The sequence below is a fragment of the Neolamprologus brichardi genome, chromosome 19, assembly GCF_056152115.1.
Source record: "Neolamprologus brichardi isolate AB-2024 chromosome 19, ASM5615211v1, whole genome shotgun sequence".
Lineage (NCBI taxonomy): Eukaryota > Metazoa > Chordata > Actinopteri > Cichliformes > Cichlidae > Neolamprologus > Neolamprologus brichardi.
Genome location: NC_142122.1, coordinates 11,380,869 through 11,402,063, shown reverse-complemented (window position 1 = coordinate 11,402,063; position 21,195 = coordinate 11,380,869). Strand labels below are relative to the sequence as shown.

Genomic DNA, 21,195 nt, shown 5'->3' with positions numbered 1-21,195 from the left:
TCTCACTGCGCCACCCGTTTAAACGTGGTCACATGTTTAAGATCATTTCTACAGCAGTGCAGTAGACACGGTGAACAGTGTCTTTCAAACTGCTATGCAGTGTCAATAGCATATCTAAAGACTACCAGCTTTTGTAGGAAACATAAGGAAGTAGGAAACAGAATTAGAATAATCTGGCTGTTGCTGTGTATGCAAAAGTTTGAATAGCTGACATAATGCAGTTTTGGCAGATATTTCTTTTCATGTGTGCTTGTAAATACACGCAGAAAACAAAGTCATTAAAAATAAAAAGCAGAGGCATATCTTTCAGCAACAAACACTTGAACCAAGCAAACCACTTGAACCAGGTTGAAGAAAAAGGAGATATGAATTTAATTTCATAGGTTTTCATTTATTTGTTTACAACATATTGAAACACCTGAAAATCACTGCTACCTGATGCATTATTCTGCAAAATCCATATGGTATACAACCATCTGTACGGCTACATGTCAGCATTTCATAAAGGCAAAAAGAATAAATATTTCTATAGACTATACACTTTTTCATAAAATATACATATCTTTTGTTTATTATTTGCTTACAGTAGGTAAAGTGTGAGTCCTGCAGTGGGTTAAGTCACTGCTGTACAAAGAAACAAGCCAAAAACAGTCTGAATAGCTACAGTGGATGAGGCTATTCCTCACAGTAAAAGCTTATGACTTTCTAACTGTATAAGTGATGATGTGCAAACTCCTATACCATGCACTTAGTTATTCAACAATAAAACATAATAAAAAGAATATTCCATTGTTTTTGAACATTATTTTAGCCTAAAAAAGGGAGGTCGATGTAACATAACGTTAGCCGAGGACCTGCTTGACTTTAGTCAAGCTGATTCAACTTTCTGTGCATCATTTCAGTGGCAACAATGTTTCCTATTGTTTATAGAAGCAAGGAGCGACATCTCCAAAATAGAAAAAAGGTTTGAGTCATGGCAAATTCAAATGTGTGGAAGGAGGGGCCGTGGAGGTAAAATGCCAAATCTGCCACAGAGTCTGACCACTCAGGAGCCTGCTTCACTCACAGGGGAGGGGCTACCACTGGATTCGGAGGCCCCATTGAGGGAGTGCTCTGAATCTTTGCAAGCAAAATATTTGATCAATGACTCACAGCAGACACACATTAAAAGCACACACACACACCACCGCCATCCTCCGCTGGTCCACAACGAAACTGAATTAAATGCACCCCTTCAGCAATTCCTCCGACAGGGCCCAGAGCTAAAAACTCAAGTACATCATGCACCTATAACACGCGGACCCACACAAGCATGCAGACGCACATATACACTCAGCCAAAGTGGGGCTGCAGCTACATAAATGCAGACAGGATGCAGCCCACACCCATGTGGTGCACAGCAATTCCTTCCATGCATTTTTTACATATTGAAAATGTCTAGAAGTCCCCTCACTGAACTGCAGCTGGCAGAGAAGTCTATATAGGAACAGTCCACTGATGCATTACTCTGCAACATTCATAATGCAATATCCATCAGCACACTGCAACTTCCAGATATCGCTAGCTTTATTGGAGTATTGTTTTTAACACTGCAACCCTGATTATACATTCATATTTATTCATCAAGAAACCAGAGAGAGGATACAAGCGATCCACAAAAATATCCAAATAGCAATATTTAATGACTCTTTCCAATATATAATAAGAGCATATTTCCTTTTCAATCAACACCAGAGCAAGAACAAAAACATCAAAAATAATCAGACCTTCTTAAGAGAATGCCACACTAAGAAGCTGATGCTGTGTGGTCCAGCAGAATAAACAATCCCCTTCTGCCATGGTTACAACCCCCAGGCCTCCTCAGTAGACGCTGTGGTTAAGACACAGACACACACACGCACACATATATTCACACACTAACAGGATACTAGCTCTCAGACACGCACGCACGCACACACACACACACACTTTCACACCCGAAGAGCTAACATTTATCCTGCCACACCCAGTCAAAGTCTGGTGGCTGGTTTTGCTGGTCTTGACTAAAGGATGTCAGTGTTTCCACTGCTGGTTATCACAAAAAAAAAATGGACGTCAAATAACATGCAAAGATTTTTTCTATTTGCTTTAGCCAGATCTGTTTTACGAGTGCTTTCTAGAGCAGGGCGATATGACCAAAAATATTTATCATGATATACGTTTGAAAATTTGCGATAATGATACAACTGATGATATAATTGACACTAGACAAAATACAACTCCACAACTTTATTAGTGCAAAAAAAAAAAAAAAAAAAACATCAAGCAGCTGTTTTTTATGTGTTATGTAAAAATTTAATAGTGCAAATGCAAATTCCTCGCTGACAGTTTAACCAAAAGGCATTTCCAGTGGAAACTGGCCGACAGATCCTCAGCATATGTATAATATCTACAAAACTTAAAGAGGTTATACACACACAATACGGTAATATTATCTTGAAGCACAGTACGTATCACTCCGTGAGGCTCCTGCCTACGATAGCCGTAATGCTCCAACAATCCATCAAGCGGTGCGGGTTCGTAGTTTAGCAAAGTCGTACTAAAACATTTGACAGATTTTTGAGCGCCGTGTAGCACATAAAATCATTTCGAGGTCAGTAAACACAACCAGAATTCATACATAAGGCACACGGGATCATAAGGGGCACTGTCGGTTTTCAGAAAATCAAAGGATTGATTTTAAGTGTGCCGTATTTTCCAAAAAACACAGTAATAACGACGGCCCGCTAGCATGCTCTGCCAAAAATAGTGCTTTGTTGTGTATCTGACAGATGAAAGCTAAACCAGTTCCACACCACTGAAGTTGCAGCATTTTTACAAACCAATTCTGGTTCATCCGTTTCATTCAACGATCCGCTTTCGCCCTTCTCATTCTCCGTCGCCGCCATCCTTTTTCCGCCATGTGCGTATGAAAACAAAGGCACGTTTTACCCATATTCTATGGCGATATTTCATTTTCTTATCGTTGCCCAACATTATACCGGTATTACCGTGAACGGTATGATATGGCCCAGCCCTAGTGCTTTCATGTTAATGTTAAGTCTACCTGATAAAACTTTGTGTTGACACAGAAGGCCACACTGCTCTGGACACCAAGTGTACCTGCTTTAGCCAAAAGGCTTTTTGAGCCTCCAAAAGAACCTGAGTATGTCAGGAGTGTGGACCGTTGTTAATGAAACACTCCATTACATAGAGAAAGCAAGTGCTAATGTGTTATTCTACTTAGCTATATCTGCTCTTTTGCATAACAGGTATAGTAGAAACCAGCTGAGTATGTTGCCTTCTGTCAGTCACCTTGGAAAGTACATCAGTAATTCAGGATTACAAGCGGGCCAAAAACACATGCAATAAAATGGAGCGACGTCAGAGAAATGACTTGTTCAAAGAAACGGAAAAAAATAATAAAACTGATGAGTACAGAACGAACCATTTGATTTGTTTGATTCTTTTACATTGCTGCCACATGACCACTGACACAGGATCACAGGATCAGTGGTCATCATTCCTGATGAGAGACGATATAAAAAAATAACTGTTCATAGATCTATTTAGCCTCTATTTAACCAGTGAGAACCCATGAGATTAAGAACCTCTTACATTGGCTGCATTAGCCTTCCTGGGTTTGAACCCAGGTCCATCTTGTTGCGAGGCAACCAAATGCTCCGCTGTGGCAGCATGGATACAGATTGCTAACTTAAGTAGTTGGTAGTAGTGGGTGACACTACTTTCCCACAAGACTAAACACACAATAGATAGACAACAGTTTCAAACTTTTCACGTTAAATTTAAAATAGATATAACCTTCCAAGGCAAGGTTGGCTTGCAGACAAGGTTGGCTTGCAGACAAGGTTTACAACCGTATTCAATTAACAAGCAAACTGCACAGGTTTTTATTCAGTTAAAATATGTTTAGAAAATTACAATAAAATAAGAAGAAAATGCAAAGATTAAAGGAAAACAGACTAAGTGCGTTAAATATATGTAGCCAAAATGCATAGTTACCTCATAAAAGGCCCATAGTGGGACCTCGATGTACCTCCATGTGTCAAAAAAGCCACCTTTTACATGGTCAAACAGGTAATATGGAAGAAGAGGTGGTCATGCCAAAAGCAATATCTCTAAGTGGCAATAAATCCTGTATCCTTCTCTTCTTCTTTGGAGCACTCTGGAGCAGTGCCCTGAAGGCGTAATTTCCAACTAACCACGAGGGACGTGATCTAGTAGTCTCAATAGTTTGGCCTTTAAATTACATACTTGTGTTACCTGTTAACAGTTTTCATTTACACTACTTTCTTTTACTGTTATCAAAGCTACCATCACATTCTATGTCCCTCTGACGGAGCTTCTATACTTCCTGTTCCCTATTTTTAAAACCACCGCTTGAAGGCGCTTCTCTCAGATGAAACTTCCTGGTAGCCAGAACTTAAAAAGAAAAAACATACGAAAGGCACCCGAGATGGAGCCCACGCAGCATTGCTCCAAGCTCTGAAGGACAGGAGCACAAACTAAACTCACCCAAACACCCAGACGTTACCATATTGATATACATAACTTATCCAATGCTTTCTGCAAGTAGGTCTATCAGAGGAGGGGCTAAAGTCTGGACCAGCTTGGTAAAAGAAAACAAAGTTCAATTTTGTATCACCCCTTGATAAAAATCTGAAGTGCAAACAAGCTTACAATCAAGCCAAACAACAAGCAGAGCTGTATTTTTCTGTTCAGGGAAATCTTGTTTGATTGGATGCGAAAGTACCACAAGTTTGCAGTGGGAAATGACTGCAGAGGGTTGTCAGAAAGAAATGTTTCATGTCCTGGTTGGCAGTTTTGTTTGATGCATGATTTTGGCTGGCTGGGTTATGGTCGGTCACTCACTTGCATGTTTGTCTGCCAGAGCGATGAGTGTGCTGGAGATGTCCCTGCGCCGGTAAAAACACACCACTTTGGCCTCCACATTCCCATTGGCTGTCTGCAAACCAGAGACAATCAGCGTTACCATGGCAACAAGTGGTGCCTCACACAGAGAACCAACACGCGCATGCACGGGCACACAGATGAAAAACCCATAACTGAGGCTAGTTTTTTTAACTTTGCCTGAAAACAAAGTGGCCACAGCAATCCTCGAAAAAAAGAAAAAAGAAAAAAAAAAATCATGTGTTGTAGTGATGAGGACTGTCTGTGCAAGCCCAGCTCTTTTCCCTTTACATTAATTCCTACATAAATGTTGTCACACAGAACTGTTTTTAAATTAGAATCTGCATGACAATATTTTATTGAATACTACCTAAAAACAGAAACTAGTACTTCTAGTAAGATTATTTAAAGTGTAAAAGATACCAAGTATAATTTAGACACCAAGTTATAGCTTTTACCTTTTTTTTAAGTTTTGAGCACTGACTAACTTTTTTATGAGTTTATTGTGTACTGTATGAGGAACGAAGGGATGACAAACAAAGTGAACACCTAACATAGATTTACATTCTGTAGACACTTCAGCTCTGCAGACTTTCTACTTTCCCAATCATCAAATAATTAAAATCCAATTTTCCAGTTCCATTTTTGAAAAAAGGCCATAGAACAGAGGAAAGAAAAATGGCCCATTTATGGCTGCAAAATAAAAAAAATTCTTTGAAAATGAAGAAAGTTTTGAAAAAAATAAAACTCCCACAGCACCCTGTGACAGCACATACCACAGTGAACCACATGAACCACAGTTAATCTTAACATTTCCAGTATCACTTCATAAATGATGTATGTGCACATTTAAGCTGTAAGAACTGTATTTATTGTACTACAGCCATTTATGGTCAGCACTATCATTGGAGTTTGTGTGTAAGAAACAAAAAACAAGGTCTATCAAGGATTTTTTTTTTTAATGGATCAGAGTTTAAATATAGGACAGCAGAATAAGGAGGAGTGTTTCAAGTACTTTGCAACCAACAAATAATTAAGCAACACAATCAGCTGCCTCTCTTGTCTCTGGTCTTGCTGGGAGACTCCAAATCCACCAACTTGCAGCTAGCTCATAGCAGTCATTGTTCTGCTCTGTAGCCTCCATGAGGTGGCACAAGAACCAGCACTTCACCTGATGCAGGTTTTGGGTGGAGTGGCCCTGGAGCTCACACAGTACCTCAAGAGCAGAACAAGAAATACTGGTGTATACAGAATGATGGAGCATCCTGGAGAGTAGGTTGGGAAAAACGATGAGGCTTCAAATATAATTTGGCTGCTGTTAATATACCTGAGCAACACGCCCAAGTAAGATCTGTGATTTTAACAGTGAAATATACAGTTTCCTTTCACAATAGTATCATAAATAGACACCGAAATGTGCATACAAGTTACATGAAAGCTATACACTGCATATTTATTTCACATTTTAATCAGCAGGCAAACCAACTGATTTGCAGCTTGTTGGGGCGCACTTTAGATTGCACAAAGATTTTCAGACTAAACAGTTAACTTGATCAGTTATCAGTTTTGATCAATGGATTTTTTTTTTCCCCTCAGACACTGTATTTTCTAAACCAGCATCTCAGGCCGTATGGAAGAGAAACCCAAAGATCCCAGAGGAGCACAGAGACTGACAGTGACAGACAGAATAGAAGGCCGACTCTGAGCTCTGTGTCAATCACATTAAACACTCTCCATATTATTCAGCACAGGCCTGGAACAGGGGACAGACAGCCGGCACCTGTAACTAGTCTACAGAGACATCTCTTTTTCTGCTTCTTTAACTGAACAACGTACCAAATAGCAGGCTGGGATTTACCCAACACCTTAACAGCAACATCATCATTAATGTGACACTATAACACAATACTGCTTTCACTACTGCATTATGCTGAATAAAAACATACCATTTACTATATGAAACACATAAATCAGACATTTAAAAGTATAATAAAAATCTGCTACTAACATTTGGTTTCTCGTTTCATTAAGATCTAGTCTGTAGAATTTGTCAAGACTAGCATCCCATATTCAAGTAGTGCATTGTCTAAAAACACACTAACAGTACACCCATCTAAGGCTTTACATATCTGGGCATTAAAAAAAAAACAATGTAGTCCATAACAAGGCTTAAGAACCAGGTAAATTTAACCTCAGATGAAAAACAGCACATTGCATTTACAATGTGTCATTATTTAATTAAGCCAAAATGCAGAAGCAGTGTGTGAAAGACTAATTGCACACCATGATTCAATAGCTTTAAGAACCACTTTTAGCAATAATAACTTGAAGAAATCATTTTAAGTACGACTTAATCAGTCTGTCACATTGTTGTGGTGGAACTTGGGCTCACTCTTCTTACAGTGTTACTTCAGTTCATTGAGGTTTGTGGGCATTAATTTATGCACAGCTCTTTTAAGGTCCCACCACAGCATTTTAATCAGGCTGAGGTCTGGGCTTTGTCTGGATCATTGAATCTCTTGGATGTTTTTCACTTTTCAGCCACTCTGGAAGAGATTTGCTAGTGTGCGTGGGATCACTGTCCTGGTGACACAATTTTAGCCAAGCTTTAGATGACCTCACATTTGACTCTAGAATACTTTGGTATACAAAAGGAGTTGACTCAATGACTGCACAGCACGCCAAAATCACTACCCTTCTACCACCGTGCTTGACAGTTTGTCTCACTATGGTCTCATCTGTCCAAATGATATTGTTCCTGAAGTCCTGGCGATTTGTTCTGATGTGACTTTCCTTCCCCAAGCCATGTTCAAGATAAGAGGCAAATTTCCAAACAAGCCATACTTGTCCAGTCAATTACTGAAGCCTATATAGTGTCTTAAATATGGCTCTTGGGTTGTTTCCTCCAAGCGTTACATGGTCTGACCTTGAAGTGAGTTTATTGGCAACTGTGAATAATCTTTCTCGCTGTCGCATGATGGACTTCAAAGTGTTTGGAAGTTGACTTTTAACCCTACTCAGATTGATGGACAGCAACATTTGATTCATTAAGATCATTGCTGACATCTTTCTTCCTTGGCACTGTGTTAACACACACACCTGAATCCTTCAGACCAAAAAACTGACAAAGCTTCTGCTTTTATAGAGGTGACCATACTTGATGATGATAAAGTGAATTTGATTAGGAGCACCTGGCTGATACTTCCCCTTTTAATCCCTGTGGACACAGTTAGCACATACTTAGTCTTTCCACACGCTGCTCCCGCATTTTGGCTTAATATTTGCTAAATAATGACAGGGTGTAATATGTGTTGTTTTTCTTCTGGGGTTACATTTACCTAATTTTAAGACCTGTAAAAAAGTTTTTCTGATGCCCTGATATATAAAACTTATAATTTTAAGAGGCTGTATTTTCTTTTTTTTAATAACTGTAAGTCTGAAGCTGAATGAAAGCCTATTTGCTGTCGCATACACAATAAAAATCTGCAAATCATCACACTTCAGAAGCTGGGACACTTCAGCACAGATAATGATTGTGTTTCTCTCAATAAATAAATCAGCCTATCATTACATGCCTCTTTTCAAAATTCCCAAACCAAAATTTGCATTGTAATCAAAGTACAATTTGTTCAGATGTTATGTTCACTCTAATAAATTATGAAGTGAAATAACACATGTACAGTGAAAAAAATAATTAGGCAGTTTAATATATTCCCCTCCTACCTAAGAGGAGTTTTTGCACTGAACAAGCTGTAGAAAGTATAAAGTAGCTTCAGATATCAAAACAGCTAATGAAAATAGATTTTAATGGCAAAACTATTCTACATTACAAGATACATTTATTTATTTTTACTTAAATATACAAAAAAGCACCTAATATTAGTTAAAATGTGCCTTCATTAAAGTGTATTTGAATGGTTGAGATAGAGACATTAATATCCGTGCTGGGATATGTGCTGCATTCAAGGGTATAAATTCAACCTCAGACACCCACTCACACTCACCTTGTTCAGCTCCTCTATCCTCCTGATCAGCAGTGGGTTACTGGACGAGTTCTCAAAATAAACATAATCTGCAGAGGAACAGCAAGAAGGAGAAGGAGGAACAGAAAGAGAAACAGAGTGGGGAATGGAAAGAGAAAGACAAAGAAGTGTCAGTTAGCAATGTGAGGTCAGTCAAACGTTCAGGGCAATTTCCAATTGGACCACACAACGACAGCTTGATTAGTCAAGAGGAAAGTGCAGCAGAGACATACACAAAATGTTGATTTAACCCGATTAGGCTAATTTCATACACAGCGGTTGCTGTTGTAGTTGGGAAGTCTGACAGAATGAGATGTTGACGTGCTAATGCACACTCGCACATAAACAACAAAACTGGCTCTCCAACCCTTCCATTCAAATAGCAAACCTTGTATTTCCTCAGCCCTCATGCTTTCTTTGTCTTATTGCTCCATTCATTCTCCCCATGTGTGGCGGTGTTTGTATGCGCAGTGTGTCTGCATTTGTGTGTGGGTGTACGAGAGACACTGCACAGGCTTTACCACGCGTGTGTGGATTTACTATGCATTTGTGTTAACGTGTATGCGTGTGTGTGTGTGTGTGTGTGTTGCTCCTGGCACCACTCCAGGCCCATTGGAGGCTTAGCTCTCACCAGGATGTCCCCACAGGCCCCAGTCTTGGTAGGGTGCCTGGTCTTAGCCCTGCATGTGTCTTGGCTGAGTGCTGTCAGATTATACCCCACACTTGGTATGTTGCCTGGAGCTGGAGCTATCCTCCCTTCACCCTAAATCTGCCCCCTCCCATCCCCCCACGCTCCCCTAAGACCCGTCTTCTTGACCGACTAGGCCAGAGATCGCCCAAAATTCCACCAGCACAACCGCAACATACACCGACTCTTGCCTTCATTTCTTGCTCCTCCTGTGTCCAACACTTAACTGGTTTAGGCATGCACCCATCCTGTTAGCACACCCATAATCTGCAACGACATCCAAGTCTAACCCGCACAATAATAAGTGCCACAGTTAAAGGAAAAATCCTCATACAAAACATTGTAAACACAATTAAAACAATTATCTAAGACGCATTCATCAAGCCGTTCTGTTCCAGCTTCCTTTTAAAACCCAAAGGTGGCTTTCAAACAGTTTTGTGGTTGGTCAAATGGTTTTGCCCAACCAAACAGTTCAACCAATATGGAAGATATTCCATTTTTGACTCTAAAGTTGTTAGGCATCATCTTTGAAAACCAACTGAATAAATTATTCAGACATTGATAAAGTTTTTTTCTGCTGAAATCGTAAATGTAGTCTCAGTGCATTACTCTCAGTCTTGCCTCTCCCTCCCCGTCCTCAGTCCAGATGACTCATTTGGCTTTCTTTTTTTTTTAACTAATGACAAGTATGACTAGAAAGGCATTTTGTAACTTTGTGTAAGATGATATCATGTTTCCATCTACATAACAACCTATAGATGGATTACACAACACACATTATCCAAGCAGGAAATGAAGCTTTCACTACTGGATATAGAATCTCTTCAAAGCTTTGCAACACAAAAAGCTGCAGAGCTTATATGCTAGAACTTCCAACACTGAATTCTTTGAGGTTTCATTGATCATTTATGCAACTACTTATCTGGGGTCCTTATTGGGTGAAGGTAGGGGTGCTCAGAGAGACAGCAAGACACACAGTCAGCTGAAGAATTGGTTTTGTTAAAGAATTATTTTTGCAATTCATTTTCTCTGCATTGCATTTTCTTTTCTGTCTTGAGCTTTATTTTCATACGTATGCCTGGCATGCATAAATTGCAGTATTTAATGTGTTTCTGCAAACATATGGTATGCTTTCAGTACTCTCCATGCAACGGCCAGGATGCATTTATGTCATAGGGCACCGAGGATACAAAACAAACTTTTGCCTGTTGAATACCAGACGAGCATACTGAGAGCTCCTTCCCATGAACGACAGTATGAACAAAGTTTAATAGTGGTTTTTTTATGTTTTTTTCTCTTTACTCAGTTTTCAAACTAATCTGTACTAATTCACAGAATTTCTTTGTCTCGTCTTAGGTGTTCTTAACTGCAACTCTGTTCAGGAAAAAACGGCATTTAAAGACACCGTCTTTGGCTCAGAGGAACCCGAGTGAAAACAGTTTCCTAACAATTCACAGACAACCAAAATAAACTGAACTACCAATGACTTCACATCCAACATGTATATATTTAATATGTTTGCTGACTGTAACATTTCCAATAATCAACAGTCAAACATTGAAAGTTTATCTCAGAGATTGTCTCGCCCACGCTAATCTTTAACACACAATAATGCAAAGCAACCACTGCATCTGCATAGGGGGCACACCTTGACTTCTCCACTGGAAAACCTTTTGCTCCACTATGCTTATTGGTATTCTTCTCTCCACTCACACTTATAACTGAATACAAGGGGTTCACGCCCAGTCTGAAGTTTTGTAATGCAAGATAACTGTAATTTCCAGAGCTACGGTACGTTTATTTTATTTAATCCCTTGAAAAAATTTTCTATGCATTAAGCCACTGAACAATCATCATTTGCATGAAGATGTAAAACTTTAGCACTTCCTCCAAGTAGCAAAAGCAATTCAGAAGGCATACACAGTGCAAATTTTATGACTTGCGTCTTCCAGCAACCCTCTTTTTACTGTTGAACATTGCTACAAGATGGGAAAAGATCGTCACATCATGCCTGTCTACTCTTCACCCTGTAACAGCTTGTTACTAGACTCCGCTGCCACTCTGACATCTCCGTCCCGCTGCTGAATATCAAATAGGCCAAGCTGAAATTGAGCGGCACACTGAGAAAGAAAATGAAGACGAGATATCCGACTTGCTCGCTTTCAGACACACATGTGAGTCAGCAGCACGGAGGTCAGGGGTTGAAGAAACTGGCTTGTGACTAGTTGTGATCACCAGATTGGCTGTGAAACTGCGGGAAAGTGACCAAGACACTATCCTTTTATTAAGCATGGTCAAGTCATCCTTGAACAAAAAAATAAATAAACTTGTTCAGCATGAACAGAAACTGAATAGCTAATTAAACTAATCAGAAACAGTTTTTATAAATTAATAACACTTGAAACTTATTTTAGCTTCTGAAAAGTGACTTACGCCTTTCACATGTGGTCTTACATCACAGAAAGTGAAATATCCATTTCGGTTTTAATCTCTTTAAAGACATATTTTCCCATTTTAAGTTTGAAATCATTTAATGTTCAATGAAAGAATTTTCAGAATATAATGAAAGTAATCCTTGACTGCTGCGGCCATTATTCCTACCTGCCTATAACAGAACAAGCTGTACTGTAGCGCAGCCATTAATCAATTAGTTATTTCATACACTTTTAGAAGCAGTTATTTAGATTCAATTAAAAGCTTTGGCTCTTTTTTTCTCAGGGAAATTGGCTAGAAAGGATTTTAAATTTATTTACATAAACAAACAAACCCTTTCCTTTTTGGACTATTGATTAGGAAACAGAACATTCCAGGACACCAGCTTATGCTGTGGGACGCTGTGATAGCCATGCTGTAAATAATCAATCAACTAATCATCATGTGAATTACTACTGAGAACAGAAAATTCCTTTGTTCCCAAAAATTCCCAAAAAAAAAAAAAATAGGGACAAGTCTCTTGACAAAGCGTGGGGAGAAATGATGACGTGTAGCTGCGGCCCTCAAACGCTCACCAGCTCAGAGGGACCCATTAATCAGGAGCCAAAATGCGTCATAACCATTTTAGAAAATGAAGCAGAACCACATGTTGAACATTCGGTTTGATGTGGTGTTGGGTGTGAATCGCCACTACATGCTAAGATTTTTTTTTTCCCCTTGGTTGGTGACAGCACGTCTCCCGCTACATTTAGAGAAGGTGGGACTTTGGGCAAAGCTCACCGTGTTCTTTTTTTTCCTGGCTCGGAAATTTAAGTTACCAAGAATGGAAACACTTAAGTTCAACCCGTGTCCCTTCCTGCCACCTCCAGAAGAAGAAAAAAGAATTGTAATGAAATAACCATGGGAGGAAAATGGCTCAGTGACTGTCCAGAACAGCCTGGTTGAATGTTGGAGTTTCTACATGTGAGGAGCTGAAGCCTGTTGGAGAGCAAGCTGGAGAGGAACTCAAAATGAGAGCAACAGAAAGAGAGAGCCTGTAGGCAATGAGCAGCATCAGTCTCTCGGTTTCCCATCAGCCCTCCCGTCACATCAGCCCGCGTACAACCACCCCGCTCTCCATCCCCCACTTTCAGCGTCAGCCAATCGGCGGGCTCCGGCGGCCATGATGTCATAGTGCAGTCAAATTTTCTGTGAGCCAATCAAGGCACGTTATTGAGCCCCGAAAGAGAGAGTCTGCTGGGCTGATTCAAACCAGGCCAGAGAGACAGACTGGCAGAGACGCAATGATGAGAGAGAGAGGGAGAAAGAAAACATGAGATAAATAATCAACCAGAAAGAGATAAGGTGGGTTTAATCTAAAATAAGTGGAACAGGTGTGCGAATTACAATCAAAATAACCTGTATCCAAACATTCACTGTAAACTTCGGTTAAGGTGACCAGGATAATCCAAGATGCACATTGTAAGGGCCTACAGTCCAAATCCCACAGCTCTGGCTGAAAACTATATTGTATTGGTGGTCTCATCGATAAACTGCTTTACATAGTCGTAGTGGTTTATTATGTTAAATATGCCCTCCAGAAAGTACAATTCACCATCACTATCTTATTACCTAAATCTCTGTTTTTAAACAACTTTGTCATTGAGAGTTTCTTAAAGCAATTTAAATTAAGCAATCCCAGAGGGAACATCACTTGTCGAACAGCTCAGAGACACACCCTGCAACACACTCCTAGTTAAAGGCATTTGAGTAGGCACAGTCATGAGACAAACAGCTGGGAATCTGTGTATTAGCGTATTATAACTTATGCAGTACATTAAAGCTGCCGTGATTAGCCATTTGAATTATTAGATTAGTTAACAAAAAGCAAATTAACATGTTAAATTCCTTACATTTCTGATTGTAGCTTCTACAGATCTCAGACATCACAAAGAGGATACAAGAATGCTGAACCGAAATCTGTGACCAACACCAAGAGACAGCAGTTCCCCACAGCCAATCATCTACTTTATAACAGCTGAAGTGGGAAACATAATAAGAAAACCGCACTGTTGCAATGATGCAAGAGGTTCAAAACAATTTTAACAGGGATCATTACTGTAGTGAAGATGTAGACAAGTACAGCTGCAGTTTCCTTTTTTGCCTTAGTGTATCCAGAACATAAATTGGCACAGCAATCGTTCAAGTACTCTAACCCTGACTCGCTGATCCTGTCGGCACTTTTAAACAGAGTCTAAAATTAAGCAGTCATAAAACTTTGTTCATACCTAATAAAAGGTATGAACCTTTTTTTTTTTTTAAACAAATTTGACTGTTGATTCTGTGTATGCGTTTTCTGGTACGTCTCACTGACTACTAAAATCAAAGTTACACCTCTCTCCTCGTGTATCCATGACCTGGGATGGGACTATTTTCTGACCTTCTACAGACTACGTGGTTAATCATCAAATTCATAGACATTTCAAACGATAGCTGGAAGTCTGCCTGTACATCCCTAAAAGACAGCTCTACCAACACTGTGATTATGTGACAGAAAAACCAACAACGCAGTAACCAACTGATCTTTGTTTCTATTTAGTCTGCAATATGCTACCTCCAATAAAGCTGCACCACGGCATATCCAAATATTTCAACTTAATGAAAGGATGCAATTTATTTCAAATTCAAAAAGTGCTCCAGCTTCAAACTCATCTCTAGAGAACTCAATGTCCACACGTAGTACAGCATACTTTAGTCATATTTCTTTTTTTTTTGTCAAGGGCTGGGCTAGAGCTAGAAAGGGAGCTGGAGAGGCAGCAGAGGAAGAGCATGAACATCTGCCCACGTTAGTCCAAGCAAACACACGCCCTCCACAGCTCACACCCCATCCGATGCTTACTCATGCAGTCACACGGACAGGTGTGTCTGCTGTCAGAAGCAGCAACCGCAGACAAGATAGACTGCCATAGTATGGATGAAGGTTTCTATGGTAATAGAAGCTAATTAAATATCCTAAAGTCAAACTCGCACCTTATTTTCACACTTTGATATCACTCACAATCAAGTACGATCAGCTGTATGCACAGATGCATACACCTCTATACAGTCTATACAATCTACCTGGCCTGCTAGTATCTGCTAGGATTCCTGGCAAAAGCAGGAAAGAGACAAAAATATGTCTTTCATATCCCGTCCTGCTCATTTTTCTGACATATTATAATATTTTACACAGAGGAATAAAAAATGTTTAAAAAGCAGTTTCGCATAAAGTCAGCAGTGATGTTAAGGCTGAGATGGATTTGATCTTATAATAATTAGATCACAACTCCCATGACACCTTGCAATCATACTGCAGCAGCCACTGCAGCTTGCACTTAACAAATGCGATAAATCAGCAAATTTTTCCACTCTTTTCTCAAACATTTCATTCTAGTGAAGTTTAGACAACCAGACCCTTAAGTCCATAGGCAATACTAGGAAGCTAGCAAACAGGGGTTATTGTGATGGGCGTTCGGGCAGTTTGACCCCCTCAGAAACACAATGATGGGGATACTTTGCTGAATGGATGTAAAAAGGTTGTCATGCATCTGTCCAACTAGTTGTCCTGAACTTGGCAGGATTGAAGCAAAGAAGCCTCAGCTCGCCACTCAGCGAGTACACCCACCAGACCCTGCAAGAGACACAACTGCCAGCGTGGGAGATTAACACCAGCCATGAGCCAAACAAAGTGTGGGCACTGTCAAAGTTTGTAATTTAGTCAGTTTGTAGATTAGTAAACAGTGCAACACCTTCAGGCACATTCTGAATAATTACTGTAGAAAATCCTCACCATCCAAAGGAAATGTGGGCATTAACACCCAAGTTTCTCACTTTTTAAGTTAGTAAACAATGCAACACATTTTGCAAACTCTGTGCAAGAGCTGTCACAATCCAAACATTCCAATGCAAGTTCTTATTTAAAGGATGGATCCCGTATTTTCCAATTATTTCTTTAAATAACAGACCTCTACCCATATGACGACCGAAGAAGTGTTTGCATCCTGTAATCATTCCTCGTGATCATAACATCCTCGGATATGGCCTCATACATCGCAGTTACGATGCAGGTGATGGGGGAATAAAACCCACACTCCTCATTCTAGGTAGAAATATATTTTGACCAGAGCAACACCATTTGAGAAAATACAAACAGGACATCTTTTGCTATATTTTGGAACATCTCTATCACAGTAGGTCCACATTCAGAAGCCTGTTGTACAAATTCATTTTAAAAGAAACAAACAGAGGATCACCTGGTCAAAAACTGAACCTGGCTTAACACCACCAAGCAACTTACTGCAATATTAACTAAAAAAAAAATCAAAGCTCCACAGTTTTAAAAGCCTGTCTGCTTTTTTCAAAGATAGGTCTGAATACCCACTAGCAAAAATTGTAGTAAACTTTCTATACAACTTGACAACCAAATTTAGAACATCATAATCTCAGGAAAGCGTTGTTTTCACTTGGGGAAAACAAGTCGTCAGCAAGTCTTAAAGGCTTTTTTAAAATTTCACTGCATTCATAAAAAAGTCTTCCAACCGCTGAAATGGTTAAAAGTTATCGTATAGCCTACACTTAGTCACCAACACTTTCCTGCACATGAGGGAAAGCACTAGGAAGAAGTGCTGCAGGCACCGGAAGAGTGGCTTGTGGCCTGGATGGTGAAAACAAAGACATCAAGACCTTTTGTCTTTTGTCCACTGCTCATTCAAGGGGACTCATTGCTTTTCCAAGATGATCCTGCATTGTCTTGCAAAGCAGCAGCCATCTTTGTGTGGGCTTCTGCTTTGTTCTGGTGTTGGCCTGGAGAAGCTTCAGTCAATTATGAGGCCTATTTTTAGGCCAAACTAGAACTGTGATTTTATTTTTTTTAAACTAGAAGTGTGGTTGTAGGACAAATTAAGACTATGCTTATTAAATTATGTTTTGTAGTTTTAAATTAAATTATGAAGGTTGAGCTTACTTTTTACTTTTTCACTTTTCCAAAAAAGTAATCAACTTTGCTTTGATGACTGAGCATTAAATGTTTAATCCATTCTGATTGATTCGATTTCACAAATTAGTCAAACTACACAACCTTAAAGCTGCGAGGTAGATGTGAAATAAATGAAACAATCTTTTTTACTGCAAATTAGTGTGCTACAAACAAGACGTACAAGCTTAACTGGTTGGTATGTCAGTGTAAGAGACTGACAGCGTAAACAGAAATACTAAACTAAGTAACATCTGGCTGGTAAAGTGTTAACTTTTTACCCTGCTCCAACATAATCCAGCTCTCACTCAGGTAGGCTTTGTTTCATTTGACTAAATAACAATGCCATTATCTTCAGCATAGGCTATTTTTGATGCATGCTCCAAGCCAACTGCAATCACATCAGTCAAATTTCAAATGATATTAATAATCTTAAAAATATAATCAGTTTGCTTTCCCTCCCTTTTCTACTGACAAATGGCCACAGAGTCCAAAAAGACATTAAAGTGGATGAATAGAGAAAGAATAAAGAAACTGTCCTGAAAATGATTAGGACTGCCATCTGCATTACAGTTGTTATATCAAACCTCTGTGTGGTGACACTTTTTGACAGCTAAATTTGAAGTTTTTTGAAGACACCATCTAAAAAGGTCTCCATTTTTTATGCATCTCCACTGCAAACCCCCTCAAAAACAGCACATTCTATTTAAAATACAGTGCAGCTATAGTGGTTTTCGTGTTTTCATTTTCACACAGTACCTACGGGATGTAAATCAGGGGAACATATGCAGGGAAAAAATGAGTGGGAGGGGAAATCAGGAATTTTAATTTGGTATTAAGTTGAATTGCCTGCACAAAAGAAGCGAAGACACACTGGTTGTAAATGTGTAAAACGGATCTCTACGCATGCTTTGAGAATTTTAGTGGTTCCTGCATGTAAAGTGTTGTCTTTAACTTTTTGTTCCACTCCTTCCCTGCATTTTAAAAGCATGCACTCCTTGCTGCTGTCTTGTGAGCATTGAGAGGTTTCTGCAGGACACTTAAAGCACTTACGACGTTACTTATGGCTGTGAGCGTATAGTCCGGGCTGTAGCTGAATGGCACGCAAAACTTTTAGAATATCCACTACGTTACATCAAAATATATAGAAGCGCAATGCATGTTACTCAGAGTGCATCGTTGCACTAAAGTACTTGTTTGCTAAGTTGCAAGAAAAACGCAAAAAGAAGCGAGGAAATCCGGGGAGCAGTTTTGTAAAGAGAACCACTACTCTTCATCACCATCCTCCTCTTCACAGTCACCATCATCATCATCTGTGAAGCACAAGGCTCTTTAGCTTTAGGGAAATAAAAGAAGGGAAGCAAAAGACGGACCACGCGCTGTAAATACATAAAAGAACCGACGTTAATCATGGCGAGTCCGCCATAAAAAATTACGGGAAGGTCTTAAAATACTACCCCCTCCACCTTACCTCCAACCCGGTACATGTTCGCTGCCATGACTGCCCCCGGTCCCTGGCTTCCTCTCCAGGTAGAGGGGTGGCTCTCTTCTCTCGCGCTGCCGGAGCTGTGTTAGCACTGCCGCCGCTCTGTGTTGGAAAATGGTGGATTGATCAATACGAAGAGACTGGCTGGCTGCCTTAAAGAGACAGTACGCCTTTTTTCTTTTAGCCCACAACTTTGGCGCTGGTAAATGGGAACCAGCACTGTAACAAATTAACGATTTAATTAAACAAATTTCTTTAACTTAAAATAAAATTTTATAAATAAATAAATATTTGCCTTTTAAAACTGTACCAACGTCACTGTTAGTAACCAAGCACGCGCTCGTCCGAAAAGAAGCGTTATCCTATTAACTTTGCTTAACTTTACTACTCGGTTAACCTTACATAAGTAGTTCATTTATCTTTTACTTCCCAGTTTAGATTATAAACGGAAGGGTAAATTTCTTGGAAATGGACCTGTATTTATTATTAAGACATGAAACTTGGATACTAGCTTAAAGTTTTTATTTATTTATGATAATTATACAGCTCTTTAATCAACTAATCGACAAGTATCGCGATAATTTACGGTGGAAAGCAAGTCTTTAAGTAAGAGCTCGATGTGAAAACTTCCAGGGCCTACCAGGCCTACTTCGGACTGTATAAACTCCCACATTGGATGACTCATGAATTGTGGACAGGTTCCAGAGCTGGTTTTAAAATAAGCCTTTTACCTGGAACTGTATAGCTGTGTAAAAATGCATCAGCCCTAAAAATAAACCAGTGCTGTGATCCTAAATCCCTCAATGCTCACAGTGTCAGTGAGGGTCAGAGGTCAGTGGACCGGCAGGGGAGGGATGCATGGGCTTAAATGTAAAAATAACAAAGTATGTTAAATATAATTCATGTATATTAGAAAGACACCGGGTCATCCCTGTGGTCTAATTTTTAGGGTGGTTTATAGTGGTGGTTTTTGGGCTGTCATGATAGGGCACACTGTCATGTAGCTATATAGTTTTGTCTTTTAATGTTAAACATTTATTTAACATTTGTCCTTAAATACACAATTTTATTAACAAAAGAAAGGAAGACATATGCAAATTCTTCCAATCTAAAAAGGTGTATTAAAGTTAGGATCGTATACGGTGGTTTATTTATAAGATAGCATAGCTCTTTTTTGTCTCACTGTATAGGACTACATTATAACCACAGCATGCAGTGAAGGCAGAAACATGCAGTGAATTATGGTATGATAATATGAGATATATTCTGGATTCTGGAAATACTATGGAGATTTAGGATTATTAAGCTTATTACAATGACATGGTTAGTCCACAGTACAACTCTATGTGCACGTTCGTAAGAGAACAAGCTAATAATCTGCCATTAAAATAGGATGTTGGTTCTGCAACATGGACTAGCAGCAGTGTTTCTGTTCTTATCAGTAGCCTGTGTGTGAGTGTGTTTATATTATCCTTTCAATCTTACCACAAACAAACCATATAGTACCATATCACCTTGGATAAGGCACAATAAATTGTCAATCAAACCACAGAATGCTTTTAAAAAAAAAAAACTCACATGAGCATAGCTTTTTTTCTACATGGCAACCCATCTTTTATGGAAAGGTATCTACAATGTGTGATTCTGAATGACCAGATATTTGTTTGATTGCCTCACTTTTTTTGTAGATAGCATAGGGCCTCTGTGACAGAGGAATGCGTGGTGGAGGCTACGTCTGATCTATACCATATGGAAGCGTCAATTACTGTGACCTAACACAGGGGATCACAGTCTGCAGTCACATGACTGTTATAGGCCAATCATGTGTACTTACAGTATGCACTCCTACTCAAGTGTGCAGTCGGAACTGTGCTGCATTGGAGGGATTCTGTATTATGTCCCGGGGCTCTTTTATGAAAAGGAACGAGAGACAAGGAGTGTGTGCTTTGTGTGTTTTTTGTGCATGTGTGTGTTTATGTATGGGTGTGTATAAGGATTTACATCTACACTATGTCATTCAAATTTAATTACATTGAATTTGCAATGTTTTTCAATGCCAGTGCACGTTACACTGCACAGTATTTTGATTTGTAGTATAGTTGCATGCTCACTGATGAAAGAGCATCACTATACTGTACATTTATTTTTAAGTATACACTGCTATGTGCAACAAACAGTTCATTTCTGCATAAATGCTTATTTTTGTTGCGTATTATATTGCTGTCTTGTGGAATATTTCAAGTGTAAAGCATAATCCAGCATATCCCTGCCCATTATGTGTTATTTGTTAAGCATATGGAGACACACGTGAGCAGTCTTTTGAGCTGTTGTAATTTTCCCCAATGGGCTCAGAAGAAAACACTGCCAGTGCTTAATATGCCTTTAATTAAAGGAAAATAGGTGGTCGACAATGCACCCTTGTATTTGGGAACTGTTACCACTTTCATTAGGGCTGTTTGTTTACTTGGCTGCTTGATGCTGTGCAGATGTTCTTTTTTTTTAATACACTTGCTCCTCTGCCAGATGTTGCTGCATTCGGGAAGACAAGCATGCAGGCAGAGCTCTGTACAGAGCAGTGCAGTGCAGGTGTTCTCCCTGATGACTCTCAGTCTGTTGAGATGGATTG

General features: G+C 39.4%; 1 protein-coding gene across 2 annotated transcripts in view; it reads right to left on the bottom strand.

The window, feature by feature from the left end:
- mta1 (metastasis associated 1) overlaps window positions 1-18,677 on the bottom strand; it is a 51,128-nt gene extending 32,451 nt beyond the window's left edge. For both annotated transcript variants that reach the window (XM_087832874.1, XM_087832875.1), the window contains exons 1-3: window positions 18,555-18,677; window positions 8,955-9,022; window positions 4,912-5,005 (exon numbers count right to left, since the gene is read on the bottom strand). In XM_087832874.1, coding sequence (XP_087689000.1) covers window positions 4,912-5,005; window positions 8,955-9,022; window positions 18,555-18,582 — 190 coding nt within the window. In that variant the 5' untranslated portion in view covers window positions 18,583-18,677. The remainder of the gene's footprint in view (window positions 1-4,911; window positions 5,006-8,954; window positions 9,023-18,554) is intronic.
- Between the last annotated feature and the right edge of the window lie 2,518 nt (window positions 18,678-21,195).